This window comes from Dermacentor silvarum, chromosome 1, assembly GCF_013339745.2.
Source record: "Dermacentor silvarum isolate Dsil-2018 chromosome 1, BIME_Dsil_1.4, whole genome shotgun sequence".
NCBI classification, from domain to species: Eukaryota; Metazoa; Arthropoda; class Arachnida; order Ixodida; family Ixodidae; genus Dermacentor; species Dermacentor silvarum.
Genome location: NC_051154.1, coordinates 190,571,363 through 190,598,694, shown reverse-complemented (window position 1 = coordinate 190,598,694; position 27,332 = coordinate 190,571,363). Strand labels below are relative to the sequence as shown.

General features: G+C 45.7%; 1 protein-coding gene across 4 annotated transcripts in view; it reads right to left on the bottom strand.

The window, feature by feature from the left end:
- The window catches only part of LOC119436549 (E3 ubiquitin-protein ligase UBR4-like), a 465,665-nt gene that overhangs the window by 385,483 nt on the left and 52,850 nt on the right, over positions 1-27,332 (bottom strand). For all 4 annotated transcript variants that reach the window (XM_037703422.2, XM_037703424.2, XM_037703425.2 and 1 more), the window contains exons 5-9: positions 25,316-25,503; positions 21,766-21,947; positions 3,552-3,819; positions 523-582; positions 31-227 (exon numbers count right to left, since the gene is read on the bottom strand). In XM_037703422.2, the coding sequence (XP_037559350.1) occupies positions 31-227; positions 523-582; positions 3,552-3,819; positions 21,766-21,947; positions 25,316-25,503 (895 nt within the window). The remainder of the gene's footprint in view (positions 1-30; positions 228-522; positions 583-3,551; positions 3,820-21,765; positions 21,948-25,315; positions 25,504-27,332) is intronic.

Below are 27,332 nucleotides of genomic sequence, written 5' to 3'. Positions count from 1 at the left end.
GTGTACGGCAGTGATGAGTACTCCACTCACATGCGCAGAAGGTTCTGTTTGAGGCCACTTGACTGGTCCCTGGTCCTGGTAGGCGTTTGGTCCAAGGGTCCTCGGCTACTTTTGGCTCCTGCACCTTCCTTGCAAATACCTCGATCGAGGAATGTGTTCAAGCTCAAAATCACTTGCAAGCCTCTGAGCAGCAGCCATGATGTCAACACGTGCAAGTTCTGCAGCACCTGAGCACACCAGTAAGCAGCAAAATAGGATCAGTTATAGATGCACTGCACTGCGGAGCAGTCGTACTGAACGCCAAACGGCAAACAGTAACCATGCTGTCTAAGGCTCCCTAAAAATAACCCAATTTTTTCCCTTGTACTTTTAGTTTTTCAGAATAATCATTTAATAGCTACACACACAGCAGGCATACTCTTTCCACAGTATGTCATGTTTTCTACACAAATACTTTTACAATCAATGCATGCCAACTCTTATTTAACTTTACGTCCATGTCACATGAAAAGGCTCACTTACATGACCTCCAGCTCTTGTTGACGATCTCATGGTAGATGCAATAATATTGTAGATGTCAAGCTGAAAAGAAGTCAAAGTAACCCCTTTACGCACAAAAAAAAAAAAACAATTATATTTGAAACATTCTTAGGCATACAATTTGAGTAGCGTCATGCGAATATTCGAATTTCCAAACAGTAGTTTCGAATATTGTGCTATTCTATATTTATTTCAAAAAATGTTTTTAAATGTAATATTAGACTTTTTGAAGCGTTGCCAAAGTCGACAATTGGGTCTTTTTTGCATTACATAATTATCAATTCCTCACATTCGGCTCTGCCACAATACAGTTGTGCTATGCGGCGAAGGACATAAAAAGTAGAAAGGGGGCACTGTAAGTCAACAGTGTGGTAACTTGGGCTGGTTGGTACATACTTATGCGAAGACAGAGTCTCCATTTGTCCCATTCATAAGTGCTGTTTCATTGCACATGGGGCACTGTAACGAAGCCTAGTATTAGACTAGTATGCGCTATTTACACATGTGTGCACATGCAGTCTCCGGCCACAGAATGAGCACTGAGAAGTCTAATATAGTGAAGCTCCACTGATACATTCCCCCTATAACGGTTTCCCGGCTGCTACGTTGCGGTTTTGCGGTCATTTGGTACATCGCCATACTGTAATGTTACCACATCTTACATTGCGTTTGAACCCGGTAATCACGTAAATTTCCTCTCGCATGTTGCTACAAGTGACCGAAATTTCCACTAAGCAACTCAAGTTGCACAAGCCAGGCACACACAAGCATCAGGAGAAAACGTGCACAGAGCAGTTGGTGAAGTACCTGAAGAAGTGTGCATTGGTTAAAACCTACCCTGTCCTTCGACAGAACAAGTAAATAATTTTAAAATGCAGCAGCTCCTATGCATACAATTTTGCACAAAGCTATTCGATATTTCATTAAAAAATATATGTCCCAATTCACTTCGATTCAACGAATTCACTTCGAATTCGCTTCGAACTCAAAATTCACGATTCTGAGATGCCCAAGTTTGGGATAGACAAAACATTTGGGCTTAACCTAAGGAATTACATTACCGTGAGAAACAAAAACTGCCACTTTAATAAAATTCAAAGTGAATAGTATTAAATAGTAGAGAAAAAAAGAAAGCCAGGCATCAGATTAAATTCCAAGGGTACATGTTTCTGAAAGACTACACACTAAATATTAAATGTACCTTCTTGCCAAAGCATCAGCAGCTAGAGTGAATAAAAATGTATCTAGCTAGTGTAATCTGATAGAATATGTAGAAATAGCTTGGATAATAACAAAATTTAAAAATGCTTGTGGAATTTTGCTTGCTCAATATTTTTGAATGAACAGTGCCATGTAGAGCTATTTTGAACAGAAACCAAGTCACTAGGAGCACAAGCGCTGTCGGGTCCGTCCTACTCTATGTCATGCTCGCAGAAAAGCTGTGGAGGTAAAGGGCTTTCGAGCAGAAAGGATAGAGTGGTTGATAAACAGGAGTCAGCAATGGTCAAGCACACAGTGGCTTGCACACAGTGGCTTGCTTTAAGGCAGTACGTCTCATTCCCACTAAGTTTATTTCTTAAGTTCCATTGTTGAAAGAGCGCTTCTATGGCACAGGAATCATGGAGGGGAGATCCACGCAACACAAGTTGCACACAAGTTGAGGGGATACGCTCCTTGAAACAACTTTTTTTTATTGTTTCAATATTTATACTAGAGGTTTCAAAATTCAGTCAATTAGTTTTCTATGCAGACTTCAAATATGTCATTAGTTCTTGTGTAGCTGTTAGTTTTTGAATTACGTGATGCACAATGGCAAGATATAGTCATCACTATGGGCCCTTTTTTACGTACTAAATTTTCACAAAAAGCATTGTGCTATAGCTTGTTTAGCTCTTTGTAGATTACAAAGTGCTGATATCTAGCTAAACAACGTGTACAATTACTGGAACTATGCACAAGTATTATAACATTTCCACCAATTTTTTTTTTCTCAGTTCCCTGAAATATAATTTTGTACTTTTGAAAATACTGCTGGGAGATATTGCAATTTCGAGTAGATATCAGCACTGTACATATCTGTACAGTGCTGATATCGTATGTATGCCAAATTACATTAGTATAGGACAATTATGTGTGTACAAGGTTACTTTCATGGGATTGTGAAAAAATTAGTTAAAGTGTCCAAATTATTTTGTAATAGTTCTAGTAATTGTACACACTGTTTTGATATCGGCACTTTGCAGTGTACAAAAAGCTAAATATACTACAGTCCAATGCGTTTTCTAAAAATTTAATACATAACAAAGCGCCCGTAATATCCCTATATTTTGCCAATGTGTAGGGCATAACTCAAGAACTATAGCAGCTACACAAAAACTAATGACATATTTAAAATCTGCTTGAAGAACTACGAGGTTGAATTTTCAAGTCTTAGTACAAATATTAAATTTTTGAGTAACTCAGTGGCCCATACTCAGTGACCCAAGTTGGTGGGAGGTTCATTAAAAAGCGGCACATACCCAATGCATTCATGGGCCGGTATTTTATAGCGATGCCTTTAAAGTAATAATGCCTTTTCGCGCTTATCGCGCTTTGTCAGTGGTCAGAGCGAAGGTCCGCTCACGATATCAACGTTGATAACGCGAGCGGACCGTCGCTCTGACCACTGACAAAGCGCGATGAGCGCGAAAAGGCATTATTACTTTAAAGGCATCGCTACAAAATACCGGCCATGGTGTAGCTTCGCTAAAACATTGGCATGAAAGCGTGCTTAGGCTGCGAGAAGAATCTGCTTTTAAGTGGCATCCATGCCTAAAAAACTTCTGCGATGACCCACACATATTTTTAACTAATATCGCACCTTTTCTGAAAAATAAGTCACCTATTGTACTGCACAAAAGGCCTGTGGTCTAGGCAATGAGATGGCATAACCTGCTTCATGCGGGATGAATTTACAGACGGCAACTTTATGGCCCACTACAACATACAGAAAGAATAAAAGGTTCACTAACACAGGCCTCAACGACCCGGGCAGCAAGTGCCAGGTGCCCTTCATCATCCCAGCACGGAACTCCTTTGGTAGTGCCCGAAGCAGGCTGGCTGCTCCCTCCAGACGAGGACACGCCCAATACACACACAGCCTGTGTCACGGCCACTGCCATGTGTCCACACCCCAGGGCCAGCCGCACGAGCCGCTGCAGCCGCACTTCACCCAGTGGCTCCAACACGGGAAGACCCAGGCATTTGCACACTAGAGCTATGTCTGCAAACAATGCTTTCCTGAAAATAATGGCATAAAACATAGTATCTTACTAACACCACCGCCACTGGTTCAACTTCCACAGGTGTTAGTAGTTCATCAAATAGGATGCTTAAATGGCTGCTTCACACACAGCTTACAACGTTGCAAGCGTTCTCTTTCTGAACTATCACAGTCTGCTTCTCAATATAAATGAATTATGGCCTGGGCTCTCCTGAGACACAATACTGTCACTTTGTAGTGAGTGTGAAGAACCACAGTAGCACAATACAAGTCATGAAACTAACTGTTTATTGGGCAAACCTATGCCCAGCCAAACAAGTAACACTCTGCACTATGATAGCGGCGAGCCCACTCGATCATCTAAATCTGATCTGCGGGTCAAGCTGTGGGAATTATGAAGGTTCATATTTTCCTGCGCCCTTACGCATGCCACGGAAGTGAGGAGAGCAGACGCCTTTTCCCCCTCTTCCCGTGAGGGGAGCCAGATAGCTTTCCGTGTGGTGGCGCAACCCTCTTGGAAACCGGTTGGAAACGTAGCGGTGACATGTACGTGGAGCCCCGCGCCCATTAGACCGAGCCAAGAACAAGGCGGGGCGGTCGAGATCGGCGCGACCGGCGAACGCCACTATGGGGGGAGAGTGCGAGCCACGACGAAGAAAGGAGCTCAGGTAAACATCTCGTTCCCATCCTTTGTCACGCCCTGCTATTGTTTGCCCCAACAAACGACCCCGGCAAACGTCGTAGTCGTAACTAGCCTGCTTCCATGGAATCCTCTGGAGCAATAAACATTGTTGTGCTCGTTATATCATGTGTTGTCGTGTTTCTGCTTGTCCTGGTACCGCCGAAGCCCGGCCGGACAAGGCATGCGAAAGAGAGTTGGCTGTCAAGCCTAAGCCTTACGCACAAAGGCGGCTTGAGAGAACCCGAGGCTACAAAGCACATCGGCTTTTTTTTTACTTTTTTCTTTAACTTTTTGTTTAGTTATCGATTGATCTTACACGGAAGAGGCTGCAAAATATTCAGAGTTATCGGGCAATCGGAAAAACAAAAATGCGGCGGAATCCATCTCACGATGGCTATCGACGGTAATACGTTTAGCATTGAATCGATATAGTAACACATGTATCGCCACCATCGAAACGAGTCACACATGAGGCTTGCACTGCAGCAATATTTCTCTCACACTTCCCAAGAACACTTTGGCGCCAATTAGCCCCACCGCCACGAAGCGTGTGCATGGCACGCCGGTGCATGTGAACGCTGAGAAACGCATCATGCAGCAACCGAGTTCCTCTCTCGCACTTTTTTTCTGGACACACTGCGCCATCTAGTGGCACTGCCGAGAAGTCCGTGCGTAGCCTCCGAGACAAGAAGATGAGCAGACACCTACTGGCACATACCCAGTGATCCAGGTTGGCATCAAAGATGTTCATTGAAGACCAGCACAGACCTAGTGGCACATATCCAGTGCTCCAAGTCAGCATCAAAGAGTTTTTTCGAACAGGGGTGCCTACTCAGTCTCACATCTATAGTGACCCATGTCAGTGCGAAAGGTTTGTTGAAGAGCAGCACATATGTACACATTAGCACATACCGAGTGACTCAAGTTGGTTAGATGGTTGCTTTTGGACCCTGTTACCTCAGCACTAAAGACTATCCAGTGAGCCAAGCAGGTGGGAAACCAGTTAGGTGCAAACATAGATAAGGTAGATAGATAGATAGATAGATAGATGATATAGCCCCCGGAAAGTGCGTGAAGTACCCAAAAAATGTGAACGCATTAAAAGCAAGTTTAAATGAGAAAAAAATTTTGTTGAATGCGAGAGTCGGCGACAAAAAACATGGTTTCATGTCATATCGGTGATATCTTCAAATTGGCAGTACAAAGCGAAGCCAGCCACACTTTCATGTCAACTTCGTCGCCATGGCTGATAGTGTCACCCACAGGAAGACGACGCTATCATGAAAAGCGACAGGAACGGGGAGCAAATGCTTCATCTGCCTCTCGCAGCAACACATCTCCGAAACTCAAGATTACACAACCTCCAGGACTAAATGCGGGGGAAGACAGTGCCTAGTCTTTGCACAAGTGGAAGATTCTAAAATAGGGCGCATGGGCTGCCACAGCCATGCTAGAACAGATATGCACCAACCTGACCCTCCCGCCCTTGCGCACGCTTGATTACCATGAGCTTGCTTCCCTTCCCCCTCTTTCTCCATGCTCGAAATGAGAAGATGGTGCTCGTCAAGCCACCATCCTTCCCGGCTCACCCTCGCATGCTGTCACTCGCACCCAAAGCATACAGCACATTGGGCGTGATAGGATCTCATCGCACTTAAACTTCATACGGAACATGACGCTGCTCCACTTTGGTGGTTGCTTATGTTCGCACAGCACATGATCCAAAGCACATGATCCACCTGCGTCTGCGGTTTTCATGATTTGAGAGCTGCTTTCGATGGTAGCAGCTTGTACATCAGCCATTTCACCACCTGCGTCTGCGGTTTTCATTTATTGTCTCGGTATTCCCTCACAGCGGCAGTGAAATTTCGTTTTATTGAAATCGGGTATAAACACATTTTGTTATATTGAGGTTCAAAATACATAGTCTTCTATGGACAAGTTATAAAATGTTAAATACTTCGCAATATCGAGAATTTCGTTATATTAGAGTTATATCAAGGTTTGACTGTATAACTAGCAATATAACCATCCTCCCACTTCTAAAAGGAGTTTGCCCCGGGTTCAATACCCAGACCAGAACGAATCCGCCTTTTTCACGGCGTAATGGTGCATGCGCCCTGCCCTAGTGTATCGGTCACAAAACCGTTTGGAAGGGTCGCGTGTGCAGCCCGATCTCAGCGTGTGTGGCCCGAACTGGAGGGCTTCCTGGTCTTTTTGCGTGCCCTCAAGCGCACGCAATGCCCTTGCGCCTTATTCACTGCTGTTATCTTCTGTAAGACATGTTGTGACAACGTGATAATTAGGTTCTTTAGAGTGTGATAGAAAACACATCCAAGGTGTTGCGCCTTGGTGCTTCCAATAAAAGACAAGGCTGGCAGCAAACCACACGCAAGGATAAATTTATCAATAGAAAATAACACTCTCTTATAAACACGGACTACGAATAACAAATCAAAGAAACTACAATGGCAGTTATAGCACGAGATACACGGATAAGTTCAAGAACAAAGTTAGAGTTCAATAAGATACCTAGGGGTAACAAAGCAAGCGGAGACGCGTGGAAGTAAAGCTTTCACCAGTTATAGGCGGGGATGATGGTCCAGAAGTCCATGTTGAGATGGCACCAGCAAAATGAAGCCTGGGGTCAGAGGAAGGGAGCAAGTCTCGAACGGCCGATGTGACGCTGGCTCAACCAAGGTCTTGCCGTTAAGACGAGGTCAGACACTGTCGTCTCGAGCTTCTCCAGCAGGTGCGCTGTGATCGAGTGAAAGGCCTAGGCATCCAGGCCCAGTCACCTGGCAGCCCACTCTTCCACGCCTCGTCGTCCAGCTTCCGGAGAGCGCTCACTGTCGAGCAAGCCGCAGCCTGCTGTGGGAAGACGCCAGGTCGTCGGCAAGTGCAGAGTCGGCCAGGTAGAGGCCTCGTGAGCCCAGGTCCAAGCACCCGTCAAGCTCACACCTCTGCACCCTAGCCGCCTTCACTTGTTCCAACCGCCAACGTGTCTTCCCCCTTGATGATCATGATGATGATCTTAAACCGTGGCACGTACCCGCTCTTCCGTTCTTCTCTTATTTTCTCCTAGTCTCTCGTGGATTTTTCTTTAGATGTTGCTTTTTTTTCCTTGCGACGCTCACGACGCTCGGCGCGCTTCAGCCAAACTCATGCCGCACTTCATCTTTGTCATCGTCTTTTGCTCCCCGGCCATCCCACGCACCATGTTTGCATCGCCTCGCGCACTTCACATATCACAGACGACCTCTTTTTGAAATCGAGCTTTTCTAAAACAATTCTCTATCTTCTGTCGAGATGCAGCCTTCCAAGATGCAGACAGATTTCCAATGCTTGGTAAAGGTCCACTTTGGTTGGGCGTTTCAATTGGAGATCCACAAGGAGCTTGTCAATCAAGCGCCGGTGGTATGCACATTTCACGCTGTTAATGATGCCCTGGTCGACCAGCTGTATGAACGACGTGCAGTTCGAGGGAAAGGAATTTCAATTCCACATGCGTCAGCTCGATCTCCTTTACGCAGTGAGCGGCACAGTTATCCAAAAGGAGGCATACATGGTGGCCAGCACTCCTTGCTTCCTCGCTGAATCTCTGCAGCCAGCCATGAAAGATCTTGCGCGTCATCCATGCCTTCTTGTTGAAAGTGTAGCATATCTCCAACTGTTTTGACTTCTTGAAACAACGTGGCTTCTCACTACTTTATAAGTGGTATGTGCTTGTCGCTGCCATCCATGTTAACACACAGCAGGACGCTAGTGCGGAGCTTGCTATGTTTGACTCCGTTGCAGTGGTCACCTTTCAGGGCCTAAGTCCGGCTAGGAAGCATTTGATAAAATAAACCTGTTTTATCAGCATTGTAAACCTCTGCCGGCTCATACCACTCCAGAAATTGGAGCATTTTATTTTGGATCCAGGCAGCAGATTCCGACACATCGGCCGATGCGAACTCTCTGCTCACTACCTTCCAGACAATAGCGTGCCGAGCCTTAAATCAGTGCAGCCATCCGCTACTCACTTTGAAATCGTCGCAGCCAAGCATACACATGAAATTTTTCACCTTTTGCTGAAGGACAGCCCCACTTAAAGGAACATTCTGCGCATGCGTTGACACGAACCGCACAAAGATGGCTTTGTCCACATTTACGTATGTTGATGCTTTTAATCGCTTTCGCTGAGAATTAGTACCTTTCTTCAGCAAGTCGAGGATCGCATCTTTCGTCTTCAAAATCACGGAGAGCAAGCTCTGCGGTATTCCGAGACAAACGGCGACATCCTTTTTCTTCTCTCCACTCGAGATCGCTTCCAAGATGGCTGCCTTGTCCTCATGCGAGAGGGTCTTGCACTTAGTACTAGTACCACTGCTCATGTTTACCAGTGTTATTTTCACACGAGGCTGGGATAATCGTCCACAAAAAAATTCACCAACAATTACGATACTCCCTAATACGAAATTAAAGCGAAGCTTTGTACCTCTACCAGCCAAGGGTTCTGTCGTGTCCGTCGTTGTAATCAAAAAACGATCCCGACGAACCGCTAACAATTGCAGGTATAGCAGTATAGCTTACTTGAATTCAGGCATTCAGCGTACAACTAAGCACTCGTTTTCGCAAGAAAAACCACAAAAAACAAGCTTCAAAGTGATGAGCCAACATAATGGATGATAAGGGCTGCGGGCAAACAACGGAAACAGGCTCGGCGCGGTCCGTAAGATTAGATTGCAGCTGTTGCAAAGCTTATGCAGCTGCTTGAAAGAGGGTTGACGTCATTCGAAACCCTTCCAGCCTAGTAACTGCTTCGGTTCATTTTCTAGACTACCCCACTATGGGTAGACCATGGAAAGTAAAGACGGCAGAAGAAGAGCGTGAATATAAGGCTCGGCGGAAAGAACAAAATCGTCTCGCTCAACAGCGTCGTAGGCAAAACCCAGCAGCTCTCGCACAAGATGCCGAACGTATGCGTCATGCCAGGCAGCAGGACCCAGCATATGCCGCTAAGCGGAACGTGTGCGTCAGGCCAGGCAGCAGGACCCAACATACGTCGTCAGAGATGCCGAACGCAAGAGGAGCGCCCGCCACAAGGACGACGAGGTGCGAAGCGGAGAACGCTGCGAAACGGCGCAAGTACCACACTGATCATTTGGCCAAGTTCAAGGGAGCTAATTCTAAATTTAAGAAGAAATTTCTCGACGTAGAGTTTGGGTTCACTTGCTCCGTGTGCGATCGACTGTGGTTTCAACACGATCTAACGTGCATCGCAAACGTTAGGAATGCAGCGAAGAAGAAAAGTGCACTCGGCGTGTTATCGAGTAACTTCTCGGGAGCAGACGTTGCGAACTTTAAAGTGTGTGGTGCCTGCAAAGACTCGTTACTCGAAGGTAAAGTGCCTCAACTCTCCAAGACTAACGGATATGTATATCCTCCGATCCCCGCACATCTGCCTCCGCTAAACATAGTAGAGGAACGTCTGGTGGCACCTAGGATTCCGTTAATGTCAATCCGACGTCTCTCTCACGGAGGCGGACAGTTTGGGATAAAGGGCCAAGTCGTCAACGTCCCCATTGACGTACAAAATATCAAGTGTGCCGCAGTCACCGTGAGGGTGGCGTAAAAAGCTTCGCTTTCCAACCACCTTCACAGGGTGGATTGGCGGCCAATTTTTTGAGCGCAGCTCTATACATGCTGTGAGGACATCCATCCACAGGGAGGGGAGTACGTGGTGCCCTCTGGGCGTGGTGGCAGCTGCAGACATCCATCCATGGGGAGGGGGGGGGGGGGGGAAGAGTATGTGGTGCCCCCTGGGGGTGGTGGCGGAAGCTGTGGGCTGTGATGATCAACGTTTATAGAACCTGTTTCAGTTGCCAAACTCTCCGCCTCAGCTGTACTCGCGAAGCGGCGCAAGAACGACTTCCGGTACAGGTGGCGCGACCACAGCAACAGGCTCTATGTACCAGACGACAGAATACGAGCGAAGGCGGCGGCTCACTTGCAGTTGCAACTATCCGCGTGCAAATATTGAATTGCCTAGCCAAGCAATAATTTCCCCCTTCAGACAGTCATGCAGTTAATATCTCAGGACTGTTCGGCACTTGTAATGGGAGCTCGGTTGGCGCAGGCTCGCGTCAAGTGCATGGCGACAAGGGTCAACGTTGCTCACTGATTAAATGCACCTTGCGACCGCTTGCAACGACAAAAAGAGTAGCTTTGATGAAGGTTCTATAAACGTTGACTTTGACTGACCGTTTTCCTGGCCAGCAGAGAAAACTGAAAGGTTTTCGTAGGTTGGGAAGCAAATGTGCTATTGCAGAATTGCGTCGGAGGCGCGCTCGGCGTACAGTCTCGTGTAGCCGTGATTTATTATTTTTTTTTTGCTTGCATTTCTTGCGGCGAGACCCTATATGATTATGAAAATTTCAATGTAGAGTAGATTATGGCAGACGCATTCAGCTTAAAAAACGGCCGAGATACTAGGAAACACCGCTGCACAGATTCAGGTCGCGAATGCAGTGGAGAGCATTTAATCAATTTCAAGCTCTCAGGCACATCATAATTAGTATAACAACATGTATAGAATTCGGCTCTCAGCTGGCATACTATAATTCGTACTGAGGGCCAAATCTTGCATAATGAGCCTTAATCATTCATAAAGAGGAAAAATAGCTCTTAATTTTGTTTCAGTCATTTGTTATTGCCACTTTTCGAATAACACTTAGAAGATTCACAGTTTTTAATCCTTCTTTTAAAAATTCATTGAACATTACAATGCCGCCTTATGTTTTCGATTGTGCATTTTGTAACATCCTTGAATTTTTCACTATATTTTCGTGTGCTTTGCGCATTTTCACCTTGTAGTATGCTCTATTTTTAAAAATAAGTTCTTGTTTAGCTGTTATATTTCTTCTTTTCTTGCGCCTCCCTTTGATTATTATTCACCTTAAGGGTATTAAAAATCTATACATACGTTGTCAGCCTTCTCTCGCTTAATGAAAAGATATGAAAAAATGATCAGCTATTGGTTTTATCCTTGCAGAGCACAATAGTTAATGTATCAAAAGCACAAGAATTGCATATTTTATTAAACAGTTTGTGCTTTTCTTCGCACACTTTCGTTCCACCACCGACGAGAGCAGCCCTTTGTCACAGCGAAGTCCTGCCACCAATGTCAGCGGCGACCACACCTAAGGGAATGTCACATCCAGCCTTACTCGTAGCCACTCCCCATCACCCCTTGCAGGAACAGTGATCCCGGTCACACACACTGGTACCACAGAATGACCTCAGCAGCTGACGTCGCGGACGAGCATAGCCCTCCCCATCCCTCTTGGAAGCGCAGATGAGATCGCCCACGAGGCGGCAACACAGCGGCAGCAACTCGGGCAACTCAGCCGTCTGCCCTCCGCTGCCCCTCCGCGTTCTGCCTCACGTTTTCTTTCACCTCCCACTGCGCTCCGCGTTGACTTTGATCTTTCGCTGTGCTCGTTCACTCGGTTACGAGGGACGCCGAGAGATGCGGCGATGCTTAACGCAGGAACATCCACTTAAGAGATGCGCTATAAAACACCAAATCGGGCACTGACGCAATGCACACTCGGAATACAGAAGTATACATGGCGTACAATGCGCAATACACTTAACTGATACGTGTGCCCCCTAGTGCGTCTGCTCAAGGGGGCACCCCACTCACAAATTAAGACCTCCGAGATCAGGCAGTGCACAGCGCGACAATTCAGCAAGGATTTAAGAGGCCATGACCAGCTGAATTCGCCGTTGCCAGCAAAGACGCTGCCCCATTTCAGCGACGGCTCTCACGCACGGCGCGCGATTTGAGCCGCGCGTGCACAACCAACCAAATATAATTCAACCATTTGAGCACCCGTGCTCGTGGCAGTTTCCATTTCTTGCCACGATAGTCTATCGCAGCAGCAGGAAAACTTTGGTAAATTGAAATCGCATATAAAAACACTTCGCTTTATTGAGGTTCGAAATACATGGTATTCTATGGAAAAGAAGTTTAGAAAAAGTAAAGTACGTTGTTATATTGAGAATTTCGTTACAATGAAGTTCGTTATGTCAATGATTAACTGTTTTTCAGGAATGATTCTGAATAGTGTCTGGAGCTATAGTCCAATACAAGTCAAGAGAAATGCGGCTTTTCCTCGTCAAAGGACCCCCTTCCAGCCAATGGTGTCACTGCTTGAACGTGACGTCGTGGCCGACCGCCTTACACCTACGAGTAGCGTTGTTGGAGCCAGGTCTCCCCGAGTGCAACCGCACGCATAAGTAGTTCCGATGGACGCATTTATTTTGAGCAAAAATAAAATCTAAGCTCAAATTCTTTATTTGCCCGTTACTACACATGAGGTGAAAGTGCTTATTTGTCAATTGGAGCCGTGAGTTGAATTCCAGTAAACTGCAGCTGTTTCTCGATGGTGCCGAGCGGTGACGCAGAAGACAAAACGTCAGAGCGATCGTTGTTACCGAGTGTGTTATAAGCACTGCCCGTAACCCACAAACGAGGCTTTTCACGGAATTCACCTTGGGATATGACTGAATGGCACTAAAGTCAGCTTGAGGGAGCACGATCTCACTGACGACGCTGATGGGCAGACGCGAACAGCGGAGGTGGCCATTTTGATAAAAGATTGTAAGCGCGAAAGAACACGCTTTTTTTTTTCGCGACCGCGCCGTGAAAGAAACGTGTCATTGGCCGCGACTTTTTTTTTATCGTGACCTCGGCGCGACAGAAACGTGACTGACGTCACGTTGACACCGTGACACCATTGGCTGGAAGGGGGTCCTTTGACAGGGAAAAGCCGCAGTTCTCTTGACTTGCATCAGACTATAGACACATGTTCGAAACGTTTATTTGATCTTTTAAACTTTTCCCTTGGTCATTTACCAGGGGCAACAGATGGGTTGGTTGCTCCTTTAGCCTTCCGAGCCCATTCCATACTTTTGTTTCTTGTGTATAAGAATTAATTCTGGAGAGAAACCACTACCAGCTTGCTCTCCTAGCCTGTCGTCGCATCCGCCTTCCCTTTGATTTAACATGTTTAAATACGATAAGATTCTCCCTATTTGGGTATCAACACAGTGTGCCCCAAGCTTTGTTTTGTTTCCTTCATGCATTTCTGCACTCATCGTTCCACCAGGGAATACATCCCTTGCATGACGGGCCATTTGTTTGCGGAATGAACTTTTCTGCAGCGTCTATAAAGAAAGTGATAAAACACGCGATTGCGTCTTCAATGCTAAAAGCGCTTATAAAATCTCATGATCAGTACACAGATTCTTTAAAATTATTTGAATCAGCGGAGCCTAGTTTCCATCGAGAGACATGTGGAGGAGATCTTGTTGCTGTTTTAGAATCAGTGTAATCGAGAAGTGGACACTCCCAAACGGATTTTTGAATACGCTCCATTCTAGTTCTGAAAAAAAGCATGGGAGATCGAAGTGCTAGATCGATTGAAAAATGAGAATTATGTGCAAGATTGTAGTAGGTGGGCTTTTTCTTGTTAAACAGGCACACACCAGAGGTCACGACAAAGTTTTCGATCAGTCGACCCCTCGTGTCATACCAGGAGTCTCTCCACAGATTGTTGTGAGCATTAAAGCCCCTGACGAGAAGATAAGGTTCAGAAAGCCGGTCAATAAGGCCATAGAATTCTGTTGTGCTCAAGTGATAGCTGGGAGGTATGTACATGGAGCAGGCGGCAACCAATTTATTAAACAGAACTGCTTGCACTGCAACTGCCTCAAGGGGCGTACCAAGGGGCAAGTGTTGTCGACAACTATGGCTACACTGCCACATCAGGTGCTAACCTAGCCACGGTCTTTGCGAAAAATAGGATATGGCCAGAGAAAATTTGCCTGTGTAGCTTTTAAATGTGTTTCCTGAACACACAGCACCTTTGGATTAAGTCTGTGTAAGAGTTCATTAATGTCATCAAGATTGTGGAGAAGACCTCTTCACATTCCACTGTAGAATTTGTGTATCCATTTTGAAGGAGTGTTATACTGTGTGTTTAGGAAAGGAAAGATTAGCTCACAGGGCCCTTTCTGGGCACCATGATGCACGGTGTGTTTTTGGAGCGGTCAAGTGAATCCTACCGCTCCTTAGACGCTGGTTGTGCCAACTGGCTGGGAGATATGTCCATCGCCTCTTGCGGGTGCTGGACTGCTGCTCTTGTGAGCGGTGTGTTTGCTTTGAAAGCCCCACCTTGAGAAACGAGACTGGAGCCCACCAACCCACAGGTGAATGGGGCCTCCTTCAGATACGGCGAAGCAACGCCGGCTGCTATCGCCAAGGGGGCTGGTGACAACCACGGCCAGACTCTTTGTGGGCTGGGCCTATGCCGGAGTCTGCGGGGAGCTCAAGTAGGAGGATGCCACTCACCATTTTGGTAACTTTGTATCTGGGTCCTATTGTGCCAGTGATCGCAGCAATAAAAGGAGAGCGTGTTCTCACGGTACTTTTTGAAATTTGAACATTGCGCGATGAGTGTGCCCAGGAAGCAGAGTTACACAGTTAAACGAGTCAACACCATCAGCAGCCGGATGAAGGAAGGTGGTGGGGAGGGACACTGGCCTCCCCACCATTATAGTTTTCTCACAACAGCTCTGCCATTCTCCTAATTTGATTTTTTTTCATGCAAACCGGTTATAACAATTAGCAGTTATAACAATGAAATTTTCGTGGCACTTGAATATTGTTATAAGTGGGTTCTCTACTGTATAACCTAATACAGTAGAACCCTGCTGATACGTTTTTCACGGGACTGTAAGAGCCGGGAAATGCAAGAGCCGAGAAAGAGGAAAAATTGAGAAATGATAATAGTGGTGAACTGCACACAATATTATTTTTAATTCTTACAGGTGAAAAAACGTCGTAGTTTCGCCTGAAAGCCGAAGAATCGATTGCTATAGCAAATTAGTAGACAGCTATACAAAGTAAGGATAGTAGTTTTATTGTCCATATAAACTTGTAAACATTCGCTTATTAACTATATTCACAAGCATAGTATCAGCGCCCACAGGCAAACATGAACACATCACACTCGATGAGCGCGGACACGCGCTGTCAAACGCTGGCGTGAGGAAGCACCGCTGCAGAAGCGAGCAAAGTGTCCTTCGTGCTGTTGTCTATCACTTCAACGCAAACTGAGCGCCGAGAACACACAGCACGCACAAAGCTGCGAGCCGCCGACGCACCTACATGGCCACGCAGATCGTCTTCAAGATACGGCCGGCGTGACCGCGCACGGCCGCGCAGTACACCGTTGATGCCAGAGTACAAGGCCCGCTATCCTCCCCCCCTCGCTCCCTCGAAAGGCGCGTTTCCTCCCTGCCTTTCTTGCGCGCGCGAGATTTTGACGCGTTCGTTGGCTCCCCTCGCACATACAGCATACGGCGCGCGGCGACAGCGTTATCACCTTTGGACTTTTATACGGAATATCTATGAGCCAAACCAATTTTAGGGCCACAACGCATCATAGACACCATCATTAGATAGCAAATTTGAATCTCAAGTATTGAATTTTTACCCTTCTTCGAAGAGCTAAAGAAAAAGAAGAAGCCATCTGCACAGCACGCGGGAGCACGGACGCACGAAAACAACAAAGTAGAAGAAAGAGACAGCGTCCGCCATGGACAGCATTCGATCCAATTATTGTACATAATGTAAACACAGTTGTGTTTCACCATAGGCCGTGACCATTTATTCTATATTCTGGTGCCAAAACCCCCCAGGAGTGCTCGCTGGGACTCTACACGTCTGGAGTGCTCATTGGGAACATTGAAAGCAAAGACAGCACGTTGAAAGGACAGCGGAAACCTCCTCCGAAAGCCAGTCGGTATGACCTGACTGAACCATCCGCCGTTACCCTTCGCCGTGACAAGACACCAACTCAGCGTCAATCTGAGAAGGTGAGCGAGGTCACACATTGTTGAAACACAAGATGAACTGCCTCAAGGTCCTTAAAGAAAAGCGAACGGTGCGACGCCAGATGAATACGCGTCTCATCAATGAAGCGAAAGCTGTGATTGAAAGCGCTGACAGTGCAAAGATTTAATCTTTGATCGAACGACTACATGCAAATAATGAGGACTTGGACAAGCTTAACGCCGATCTAGAAGAAGCTATCCCTGAGGACGAGTTTGCGACAGAATTTGAAACTGTGTTGACTTATCAAGATGCTGCGCGAGGAATGTTGGGGGAGCTGAAGGCTCGGGAGAGGCTACTCCGTAAAAATCAGTGTTCTACGGCGGCCCCTTCCGCAGCTGCAGGTTCATCAAAAGCAGTCGATGATCGCGCCGCGCGAATCAATCAAGCTTCCAATTCTACAGTTGCAAACATACGACAGACAGCTTTATCACTGGCCTGCTTTTTGGGAGCAATTCAAGGCGTCTGTGCATGAAAACGAAAATCTCACGAAAGGAGAACGATTTCAATATCTGAAGAATCTTCTTAGCGGTACAGCAGCAGCTTCAATTTCTGGTCTACAAGTGACAGGCGAGTGCTACGACGATGCCATCGAAATTCTAAAGAGTCGTTTTGGCGATAAGCATCGCATTGTGCAGGAGCATCTACGCCGTCTGCGCACACTACCAGCAGTTGCTTCCTCAGAAGATGTATACAGTCTTCGAAGGCTATTGGATTATGTGCAATGCCATATCAGAGGCCTGAAAGGTCTAAACATCAGTCCTGCCAGCTATGCAACTATGATGACAGACATTCTGTTGAAGGCATTGCCAGCAGACATCGTCATTGGCTATTACCGAAAAGAAGCCAGTGCAAAGTCATCACCGTCTGCTATCGACAGTTCAGGCTCTGTACAACAGCAAGATTCAACGACAGCGACAGCCGATGAGGAGTTGCAAGAACTTTTGACCTATCTTCGCGTGGAAGTTGAAAGCCGAGAAAGAAGTGGAGTTCATGACTTTAAAGGAAAGAAATGCGCTAAACCACCTAAGGAGAGAAGAAACTTGCACTCCAACTTACCAACAGCAGCTGTCATGCAATCTTCCTCGAAAGTTAAAGACAAGGACTGTCTCTTCTGTGGGTCTTCAAATCACTCAACTCTGGTTTGTGACAGCAGAATGAACCATGAAGAAAAGTTGAAGAAATTGGCTACATAGAACTGATGTTATCGATGCACCGTGAGAGAACATCTTGCCAAAGAGTGTTATCGAAAAGTCAAGTGTGGAACATGCAGAGGAAGACACGTCTCCTCAATGTGCGATCCCAAGTGGAAACCTAAGAAGACGGAACAAGGAAGTCTCGTAACTGCGAACAGTCCTCATACCAGCTCTCGTACGATCGTTCGTGGATGCTGAGGTTTTAATGCAGACATTTCAGGCATGGATTATCGGTAAAAAGCAGAGGGCCTACATTCGTGGAATTGTAGACAGCGGAAGCCAGCGCACATTCATTCGTGAAGACGTATCCAAGACACTTGGCTTGAAAGAACTGGGATCTGTGAATTTACAGCTAAATACTTTTGGACAGACAAGCTCGGTTACCATCCAATATCGCCTTGTCGAACTAAAACTTCACAGTCAGTATGCCACTCGGGAATACGTGTTACAGTCCATTGAAGTACCATTCGTATGCAAGGATGTTGTTCAAGTACCACTCGAGCATGACTTTGTTACAACCATTGAAAGCGACGGACACCTCATTGCTGATAAGCTGTTGTTACCAGGCATGGCAGCTGTTCCTGGTATTAGCCTTTTAATTGGTGCTGACCAGCTATGGCAATTCATGTCCGGAGAAATGAAACGATACCATGGCCAGGCAGACTTAGTGGCGCTGGGTTCTGCATTTGGCTGGATGTTACAAGGACCACTTTTGTTTAACACCTCTTTGGAAGCAGCACTCAACACATGCGTATTGCGAGTAAGTGCATCTACCGACTCTATCGACGATCTACTTCGGAAGTTCTGGGAGTTAGAGAGCATCGGGATTACGCCAGTCGACAACACTTCAAATAAAGAACCTAATATTGTGCTAGAAAAATTCGATCACGATATTGCCTTCGTCAACGGTCGCTACCAAGTAGCCCTTCCGTGTAAAGAAAGCTGTGGACAACTAGAAGATAACCGATTGCAAGCTCGGAAGCGACTGATGTGTCTTGGAAAGAAAATGAACAATCCAGAGTTTGCCGTAGAATATGATACCACCATCAGGAACTATATGAAGATGGGTCCCGCCGAGAGAGTACCTAGCCAAATTAAAGCGCAACCCTCGAAGGTCTACTACATGCCGCATCACGCTGTTGTGCGAAGTGAGCCTACAACTACTCGAGTACGAGTAGTTTTTGACGCATCCTCTCACGATCCTGATTCATTGTCCCTCAATGACCATCTAGAGAAAGGACCAAAGCTACTAGCCGACTTGGTTGTTGTTCTCATACGTTTTTGTATGAACTGTATTGCTCTAACGGCTGACATAGAGAAAGCCTTTCTCCAGGTTAGCGTAAAAATAGAAGACAGAGATGTGTTGAGATTCCTATGGTTCAAGGATATACCTTCTAAGAGAAAACCAGATCCTGAAATAGAGGAATGGCGCATGACAAGGGTGCCTTTTGAAACAGTAGCAAGCTTTGAAAATGAACTACAGCTGAATCGCAATTCAGACCTGAGAATGCTTCATCCTTTTCTCGACATGGAAGGACGGTTGCGTGTAAGTGGACGACTGCAATTCTCACAGGAAGCAGAAAAAGTTAAACATCCTATCTTGTTGCCTCCGCTTCACCAACTGACAAAACTTGTCATAAGAGACTGCCATAAGCGTACACTCCCCGGTGGTCTGCTAGACACCCTTGCCGAGCTTAGAGAAATTTTGGGTACCCCGCGGAAGACAAACTGTAAAGAAAGTCATCAGAGGATGCAACGCCTTGCATCAAAACACGCTTAAATTAAGCCCAGCAGCGCACCTGTTGTTCCATTACCAAGTGAAAGAGCACGCCGATCTGATCCCTTTCAAGCGGTTGGAATCGATTTTGCTGGACCTCTCTATATGAAAGACAGTACGTCGAAGGTCTACATAGTGTTATTTACTTGTGCCGTCACAAGAGCAGTACACCTTGAATTAACCACCGGACTGTCAGCAGAAAGCTTCCTGCTCACGTTTCGGCGATTTTTATCACGTCGTGGATTGCCTGATGTAATATACACAGACAACGTGCAGGCTTTCAAGAAAGCGTCAAAGGAAATCGCCTCCTTGGCAAGAGTATTGTTCAGTGGAGAGCTTCAAGACTATTGCTCTCAAAGAAGAATAGAATGGAAATTCATCACAGAAAGAGCTGCATGGTGGGGCGGCTTCTGGGAGAGATTGATAAGAACTGTGAAAACCAGCCTCCGGAAGATCCTTGGCAAGGCAAAGCTTACGCCAGAAGAATTAACGACGGTACTGTAGGAAGTAGAGGCAGTAGTAAACTCCAGGCCTCTCACTTACTTGTCAACATCACCAGCAGAATTGGAAATACTTACTCCGGGTCATTTCTTAACCGGTAAACGACTAACAAGCCTTCCTTACCACAAAGAAGATGTCGATACTTCAGGGCCAAGATGTACGGTCACAAGAAAGTGGCTTCATCGCAAGCAGTTACTGGAGCACTTTTGGAGAATATGGAGGAGAGAATATCTTCTTAGCCTGCGCTCAGCGCACTATACCAATGTTCAAGCTTCGAACAATCTGAAAGCTGGTGATCTTGTGCTTCTTTACAAAGAAAATGCACCACGTCAACTATGGAAGACGGGACGAATCCAAGAAGTACATCGAGGACGTGATGAAAATATCAGAACTTGTTCGTGAAGCTTCCAAACGGCTCTGTAATACACCGACCCGTCCAACTTCTGTACCCAATTGAACATTCTTCACTCTAACAGACTCGAACTGGGCACCTTTCCGGGGTGCAGAGGATATTGAATATTTACCCTTCTTCGAAGAGCTAAAGAAAAAGAAGAAGCCAACTGCACAGCACGCGGGAGCACGGACGCACGAAGACAACAAAGTAGAAGAAAGAGACAGCGTCCACCATGGACAGCATTCGATCCAATTACTGTACATAATGTAAATACAGTTGTGTTTCACCATAGGCCGTGACCATTTATTCTATATCAAGGGCCCTACTTTGCTGGCGAAAACCGACAATACGCCATAGGTGACGCCCGTGGATCTTTGGGTGGCCAATGCCATCGTCAAGCCACCAAGCCAAGCGACATGAAGTCAAAATGGCTGCTGGGACCGGCGCGAGGTGGCAGTTCGCAACGTATGATGCGGGAACAGTCCCACAGTTGTGGCGCAACAGCGGGGTTACCAATGCATTGGGTTCTATGGGAGCTGTGCCGGGACCGGCCAAAAACGACGTAACAGCCGGGAAAACGTAGCACCCGGGAACGTAACAGCGGGGTTCTACTGTATAAGCAGAGGTCATAGAGGTGTGTTGCCTCTGCCGAAGGGCCATAAAGATTCAAACTCCCGGCATCGGCTCAACCGCCAGGATCCCCTTTTTCCCGGACACGGCTAGGCCTCGCATGGTTAAGCGCGGGAGGGTCTGACCCCTGTGTGCTCAGGTCCGTGGTGTCGCAACACACCAAACGCCTGCTGACGCAGACACCCCTGCAGGAGATGAAGGAGCGGTGTCCTAATCGATGGAATGCATTCACAACTAGTAGCGCCTCCCCGCTTCCTAGTAACCTGCAGCTCATCTGGAAGTGTGTGCATGTGTACAGGACCTCAAGCAACGCAGTAATTCATGGTCAAAATTATCACCCTATGGCTGGTGTCTATGGGCTCCTACCACCAGACGTCAGCTGGTAATCGGCTGGCAATACAGAAAATGGTAAAGAAGAGCCCTCTCTTCGAAAAGAAGGAAAGCTATCTTTACATTCTGCTTTTTAACTCCACGTGCCACATGCAACTACAAAGCTCGCCTGAGACCCCCCTTTCACAATTTCACACTCTATCCACGGAAATTGTCTACTTAGGGGTGGTTCAAATTACATACCCGATTGAATGCACAAAATTTGGGTACCAGTATGGGTAACAAGAATTGTCAGATTCACAAACTTTACTTCAACAGCTTTATACCATTGCCTCTCACACTGACTTAAATTGGCAAGAATACCCCATTTAAAATAACAGATACTGGACAAAGAATTAAAACATACTGGTCCTGATGTACAGTGTCACCAATACCAGAAGGACAAAAAGCAACCAAAGATATAAAATTTAACGTCAAACACCAATAAAAGAAAAGACCAAACTTACGATCCAGACAACACAATGCTGCTTGTCAGGCAGTCAAGCATCATAGTGCCGCCTGAGAGAAGTACATCTTCTAAGCCTTGCGTGTACTGCACCACGGAGGGTAGGGCCAGGCACACGTCAAGAAGGATGTCACCTGCTCGCTCTCGTTGCAAGCTTGCCACATTTTTGGCCAGCAAAAAGTTCTGCATGCAAGCATGGCACATAGCCAAAGATCAGCAACAGCAGCATATAAGAGCTAATGCAGAAAAACAGTCGAAGCTAGCAACACCAGATGCATCAATACTTCTTTTTTTTATATAGGATTGATTTGAGATAACCAATACAGCATATTTGAGCTGAAATCCTTGTTTAATCAGGAAATTCAATGCAGTGTTTAATCAGAAGCTTCAACATATGACACTGCACCAATGATGCCAACATTGCAGTGTAGCACTACCTTAATGCAGTACAGATCTTTTGAATGTGCTCGATAATTCGGACACCTGTGCGGCACCGCCATGTACCCCATAGAGTCAATGTATAAGAACGTCTGAAATTTCGGATGCAAAAAACCTTCACCGTCCAATTTTCCGGACTTTTTGCCATGACCGCAGGTCTGAAACAGCATTAATTGAAACCACCAATGCCGCTCTCACACACAGATCTGCTGGAAGTCATAGCCTCCACCGCAGCAATGCTAGGCCTAGCTACTTTGACGTTCACTACCAAGTTTCTTGCTGTTCGGTGGTGTGTTTTTCATTGAGAAAGTGTCCATTTTTTTGGACACTTTCACAGCCCCTAGGGAGTCCGAAAAATCTGACATTGACTGTACTACAGTCGAACCCGGATATATCAAATCTCAAGGAGATCCCAAAAATTTGATATATAAGTAATTCAATAAAACAAATAAAAATTTTATGCAAAATTTTTAAGGGAATTTTACAGCTGTTCGTTATATACAATATTTCGTTATATGTGGGATCTATATATCCCGGTTCGACTTTACATTCAAACTAACATTCCATTCATGTCAGCAATGCTTGACCACATGGCCACATTCATTACTGCTCTCGTTCTTTTTTATAATTAATCCATATATTTGAAATTATTCAAGGTCTTAGTTTTTTTGTTTTTGAACTCTGGGACTCCTGCTGTTATACATTTTACCATGTATAGATAATCATCAACATCATCAGCCTATATTTATGTCCAATGCAGGACGAAGGCCTCTCTTTGCGATCTCCAAATACCCCTGTCTTGCGCTAACTGATTCCAACATGCGCCTGCATGGTGTAGTTCGATAATACATCATGCTTATTGTAATAAATTTGACAAATAGCTCTGCTTCACTAACATGAGAAGACTTGTTGCTCTCAATAAACAATCTTTTCTCCATGCTGTCTATACTGGCTTAGTATTATTAGCCTGAAGTTGAGTGATGCCTTTTAGTGTGTGCCCTTATGTGGGGGGGCTCCAATGCCATGCACAGTTCCTTGCTCTATTGAGGCTGTTCGATGCAAGCGATTGTGCTGTTTAGTTATATTGAAATGGATCTATTGCCTTAAACTTTACACTGCAATACAGTTGCTGCAAGTATAAGAGAACCACAACAGAAACGAAAACATCACAGTATAGGGGGAGCATGATAGCACTGCTGTCAAACCAGATGTGTGCGTCAATGATGATGACTGGATGGCGTATACTATACCTTCAGCTATGCTTCGGCCATGCACTCTGCTGTTTACATTTGATTTGATGCTGATAGTACCCAAGTTACTGATAGCTTGTTACCAGTGGCATAGCCAGAAATTTTATTTTAGGGAGGGGTTGCACCCACCTGACTGCGGAGGGGGAGGAAGGGGAGAGGAGCACTGGGAAGCGAGCATAACACAAAAATTCCAGGAGGGGAGGGGGGTGCACGTGCCTGGTGGGCCACCTCCTGGCTATGCCACTGCTTGCTACATTCTTGTTATGCAATGCTAGGAGACTCCCGAGCATGTGCAGCCCCATATGTTCTTGCCCAAAATTTTTAAGCATTCAATTTTGTGCAACATTTTCTGATATTTGGCTTTTCTTTCTTGATTCAATTTGATATTCGATTTAAGTCTACTATTCGGCATTCCCACACCCCTACTTAGAAGTAACAGAAGAGAGAAATAAGCGCCTCTCCCACCTCATTAGTTTGTTGTCCATCTTGCAATGACTAACCAAATGCCCAAAAACCTGGCATTTTTACAAGAATGCATTTTGTAATACACATTGGGTGCAGGATACAGGAGGCCGCACAAAACCTCTATAATGCACATTACCCCCTGCTGTCACAGCATGTAAACAGTTTGTCAACAAACGTGATTATTTCAGCAGTTTGTTTTTTCAGCAGCTGCCAAGTGTGACTGTGCTAGCCTTGTATGGCCACACTTACTCTGGGCAAGCATAACATTAATGCCAACACATTGCTGATGTGAACAATCAGTCATGTTGTTTGCAGACAGTAACTGGAATACCAATCTGCAATAGTACACCGACAATGATGTCTATATGGCCTACAAGTTGAAGTCAAAGTTTGGCCAGCTGTTGTAACAACAATGCCAACAAAAACACACTGTTGATCTCTATAGAACCATCCTCAGGGAGATCAACTGCTGAGCAACACATTGCAAAAAATTAACTATGCCTGAATGCCAGCATTTTTATCTACTTGTGCTAGAAATAAATTGAAACAAGCTTCTGATGCTCAAACATACGAACTACAGCTGCATATGCACACACTTTCGCTCCCATCTCCATCATGCTAACGTCAGGCTTAGCACACCCATTGAGTTTGTGCACAGGCAAGCAGTTGTTTCTAGCAGCACAGTAAGCAATTCTAGTGAAGACAAGCAACGTTTGACTTCAGCATTGGTCATGATGCTGTGAAATAAACTATTTGTTACTTGCAGAGCGCGTGCACTAAAGGCAGAAAGCACCAGCAGTGTCAACAATGGTTTGTAACCACCAGTAACACCCAACAGTGCTTGCTTCTCTGTGTGCCATAATTAACAGTGAAGTATAACTTGGGTATGCTAAGTTGGTATGGTAGTTATTTTTGGCAGAGTGCTGTTTGCATTTCATGTCATGCGAACAACAAGTCATGACTACTCCAATGCAGCTAAAGGGAAAGAAACATTTTGAGCCGCAACAGCAGACAACACAATTAGAGGGTTGCAATTTATGTCAAAATCCATGAATGTACCAGAGTTGCCAGACTAGCAAGAAATTGGCAAGTAAATAAAAAAAATTCATTAGAGAATCTAGACCACCACATCACCTCATCCTTCAGAGTGGTCATTTGATATAGAATGAACACAATGAGAAAAGAGTTGCATCGCAACTATGGTGTAATGGCAACTTTAAAAAGTGTTGCAGGGTGTATTAAAACTGCATGCCAGTGTGCCCTTTCCTCCAAGTAAAAGTTCTTCATACTGCACTTCACAGACACATTGTGAGTATAACAGAAAACAGGCCTAAGGATATGCAATGGCTTCAGTTCCCAAATGTTTGCTGCAGAAAAGTGTACAGTGGTAAGAGCCACCTTAGCTTCCATTCCAGGGTCGATGATGTGACTGGCACTGAGGTCCAAGTCCTTGTCGAGATCCGTGCTAGCATCCGACTTGGGCCCCAAGGGGTTTTCCAGCAGTGGGGTGGACAGCTGCTCCAGGATGCTGCTGCTAGGGTTCAGCCACAGCTGCCGCAGCTCTCGTGTGTCATCTCGACGCCGTTCTATTGAAGGGAGGTTCATGGTTCCCCATCAACCAGTGGAATTGATTCTACCTTTACCATAACTAGTCAACCCGTAATTACGGTATACGTAAGACCAAGTGTACAGATAAGTTCAAAAGATAGCAAGTCTAGCACTGGCTGCAGATGGATGGGTATTCAAGCATCCTCTGAAAACAAGACGGCTGATGCCACCCAACTCATTATTTTTGTCTTTATTCTGTGGTTCTCCTGCGAAGATTATATGTACAGTGCCATCTGACAGCAGCTTCAGACACTAGGTGCGGCCCATACTCCAGCTTAAATTTCTTTCCCATGCCTGTGTGCTAAATCACATGTTAAGCTCATAACACGCAAAAAGACGGCTCTTCTACATGATCTCAAAAGTCAAAATAAGTGTGCAAGAATACAAAGTTTTTTAGATTCTTGAAGCACTGAAACCAGAACTTGACAAAATTCTCAATACAGTGCAGTTCACTTATAATGATATCGAGAAGAACGAGAAATCAGATCGTTATAACCAATCATCGCTATATCAGGACTGCCGAAAAAAAATGCCGAATATACCTTTGCAGTCTCGAAACCGAAACTGCCAGTTGCGATAAAAAAAAATAGACGTTGTAGAAAGCAGGTTGTGAAAAATAAAACTTATTTATACCTCTAAATAGCGTCTCATTCGTTAGGTGTACTGAAATAGAAATCTGCACTTGCTTTCGCGGAAGTTTCGGATTCACAACCGCCGTGTGCATCGCGTATCTGCTGCGTGAACACTGGCGGCTATAATTTAGCGTGCATGAATTCAATGAGTGACTCGATCGGCGACGTTGCACTTTGGTTGAACATCAGGGTTGGTGTCAAATTGTCAATCTCGGCGTCGCTGCTGCTGTCGTCGCCTCCATCGCACAACGCTGCCATCTGTCGCGACAACGATCGCCCCGTCGGAGATCTCTTCGCAGAACAAGGCAGCCCTATCTGCACTCAGAAACTCCTCCATCGAAGCATCACTTATTACATCGTCAGTAGCGACGCGCTCCCAGAGTTCGATAATAGAGTTTTAGATTATGGGGATGTAAGCGTTGGGGCCCCCTAATCTAACTCTGTCAGCGGCTTCCACCATGTTAGTTTCACCCATGGGGGTATCATCGTGGTGCACAAAGCCCGCCTTTTCCTTTGATCGGCATGGCCACTGCTTGTAGCCTTCATGATTCTGGCGTTCCCGGTATTCATAATCGTCGATATCGATTGCACGAGCTCGTACTTCTTCGAGTCTTGCAAAACTTGCAGTTTCGTCTGAAGCGGCTAGTCCTCCCCGCTGCTTCCGCGGCACAATTCCGCGCTCGTTGAGAGATAGAGCGGGAAGGGGCACAGTTGCCCCTCGCTTATCGCTTTTTTCCGCCCCCCTCCTCTTCTATGGACGCTCGCACGACTGCCGGCGACGAAGCTGGCGCCATCTTGTGCACGCTGCACCAACTTGCGATGCTCTCCGTGGCTTTTACAATCACACGCGGGCGGGATGTGCTGCACGGTAATGGCGGCAGATACGAACTCGCGTAGGCAAACTTTTCGCCCCGTCTCAGTTAAGGGCAATGTAGGAATGCAAATTTCACAATTATTCTACATTAAAAGTGCCGCCCAAAAGCAAAATTTTAATCCTTCTATCCGATATGCGGTGAATAACATATCGTTATGTATAATATTTTTCTCATAGCACTAATGCATAAGTTGATACTCTTAAATCGACTCATTGTTATAATCAACATATCGTTATATGTGGTATCGTTATATGTGGACTGCACTGTATAACCACTTTTATGCCAAATGTATGCCTTTTT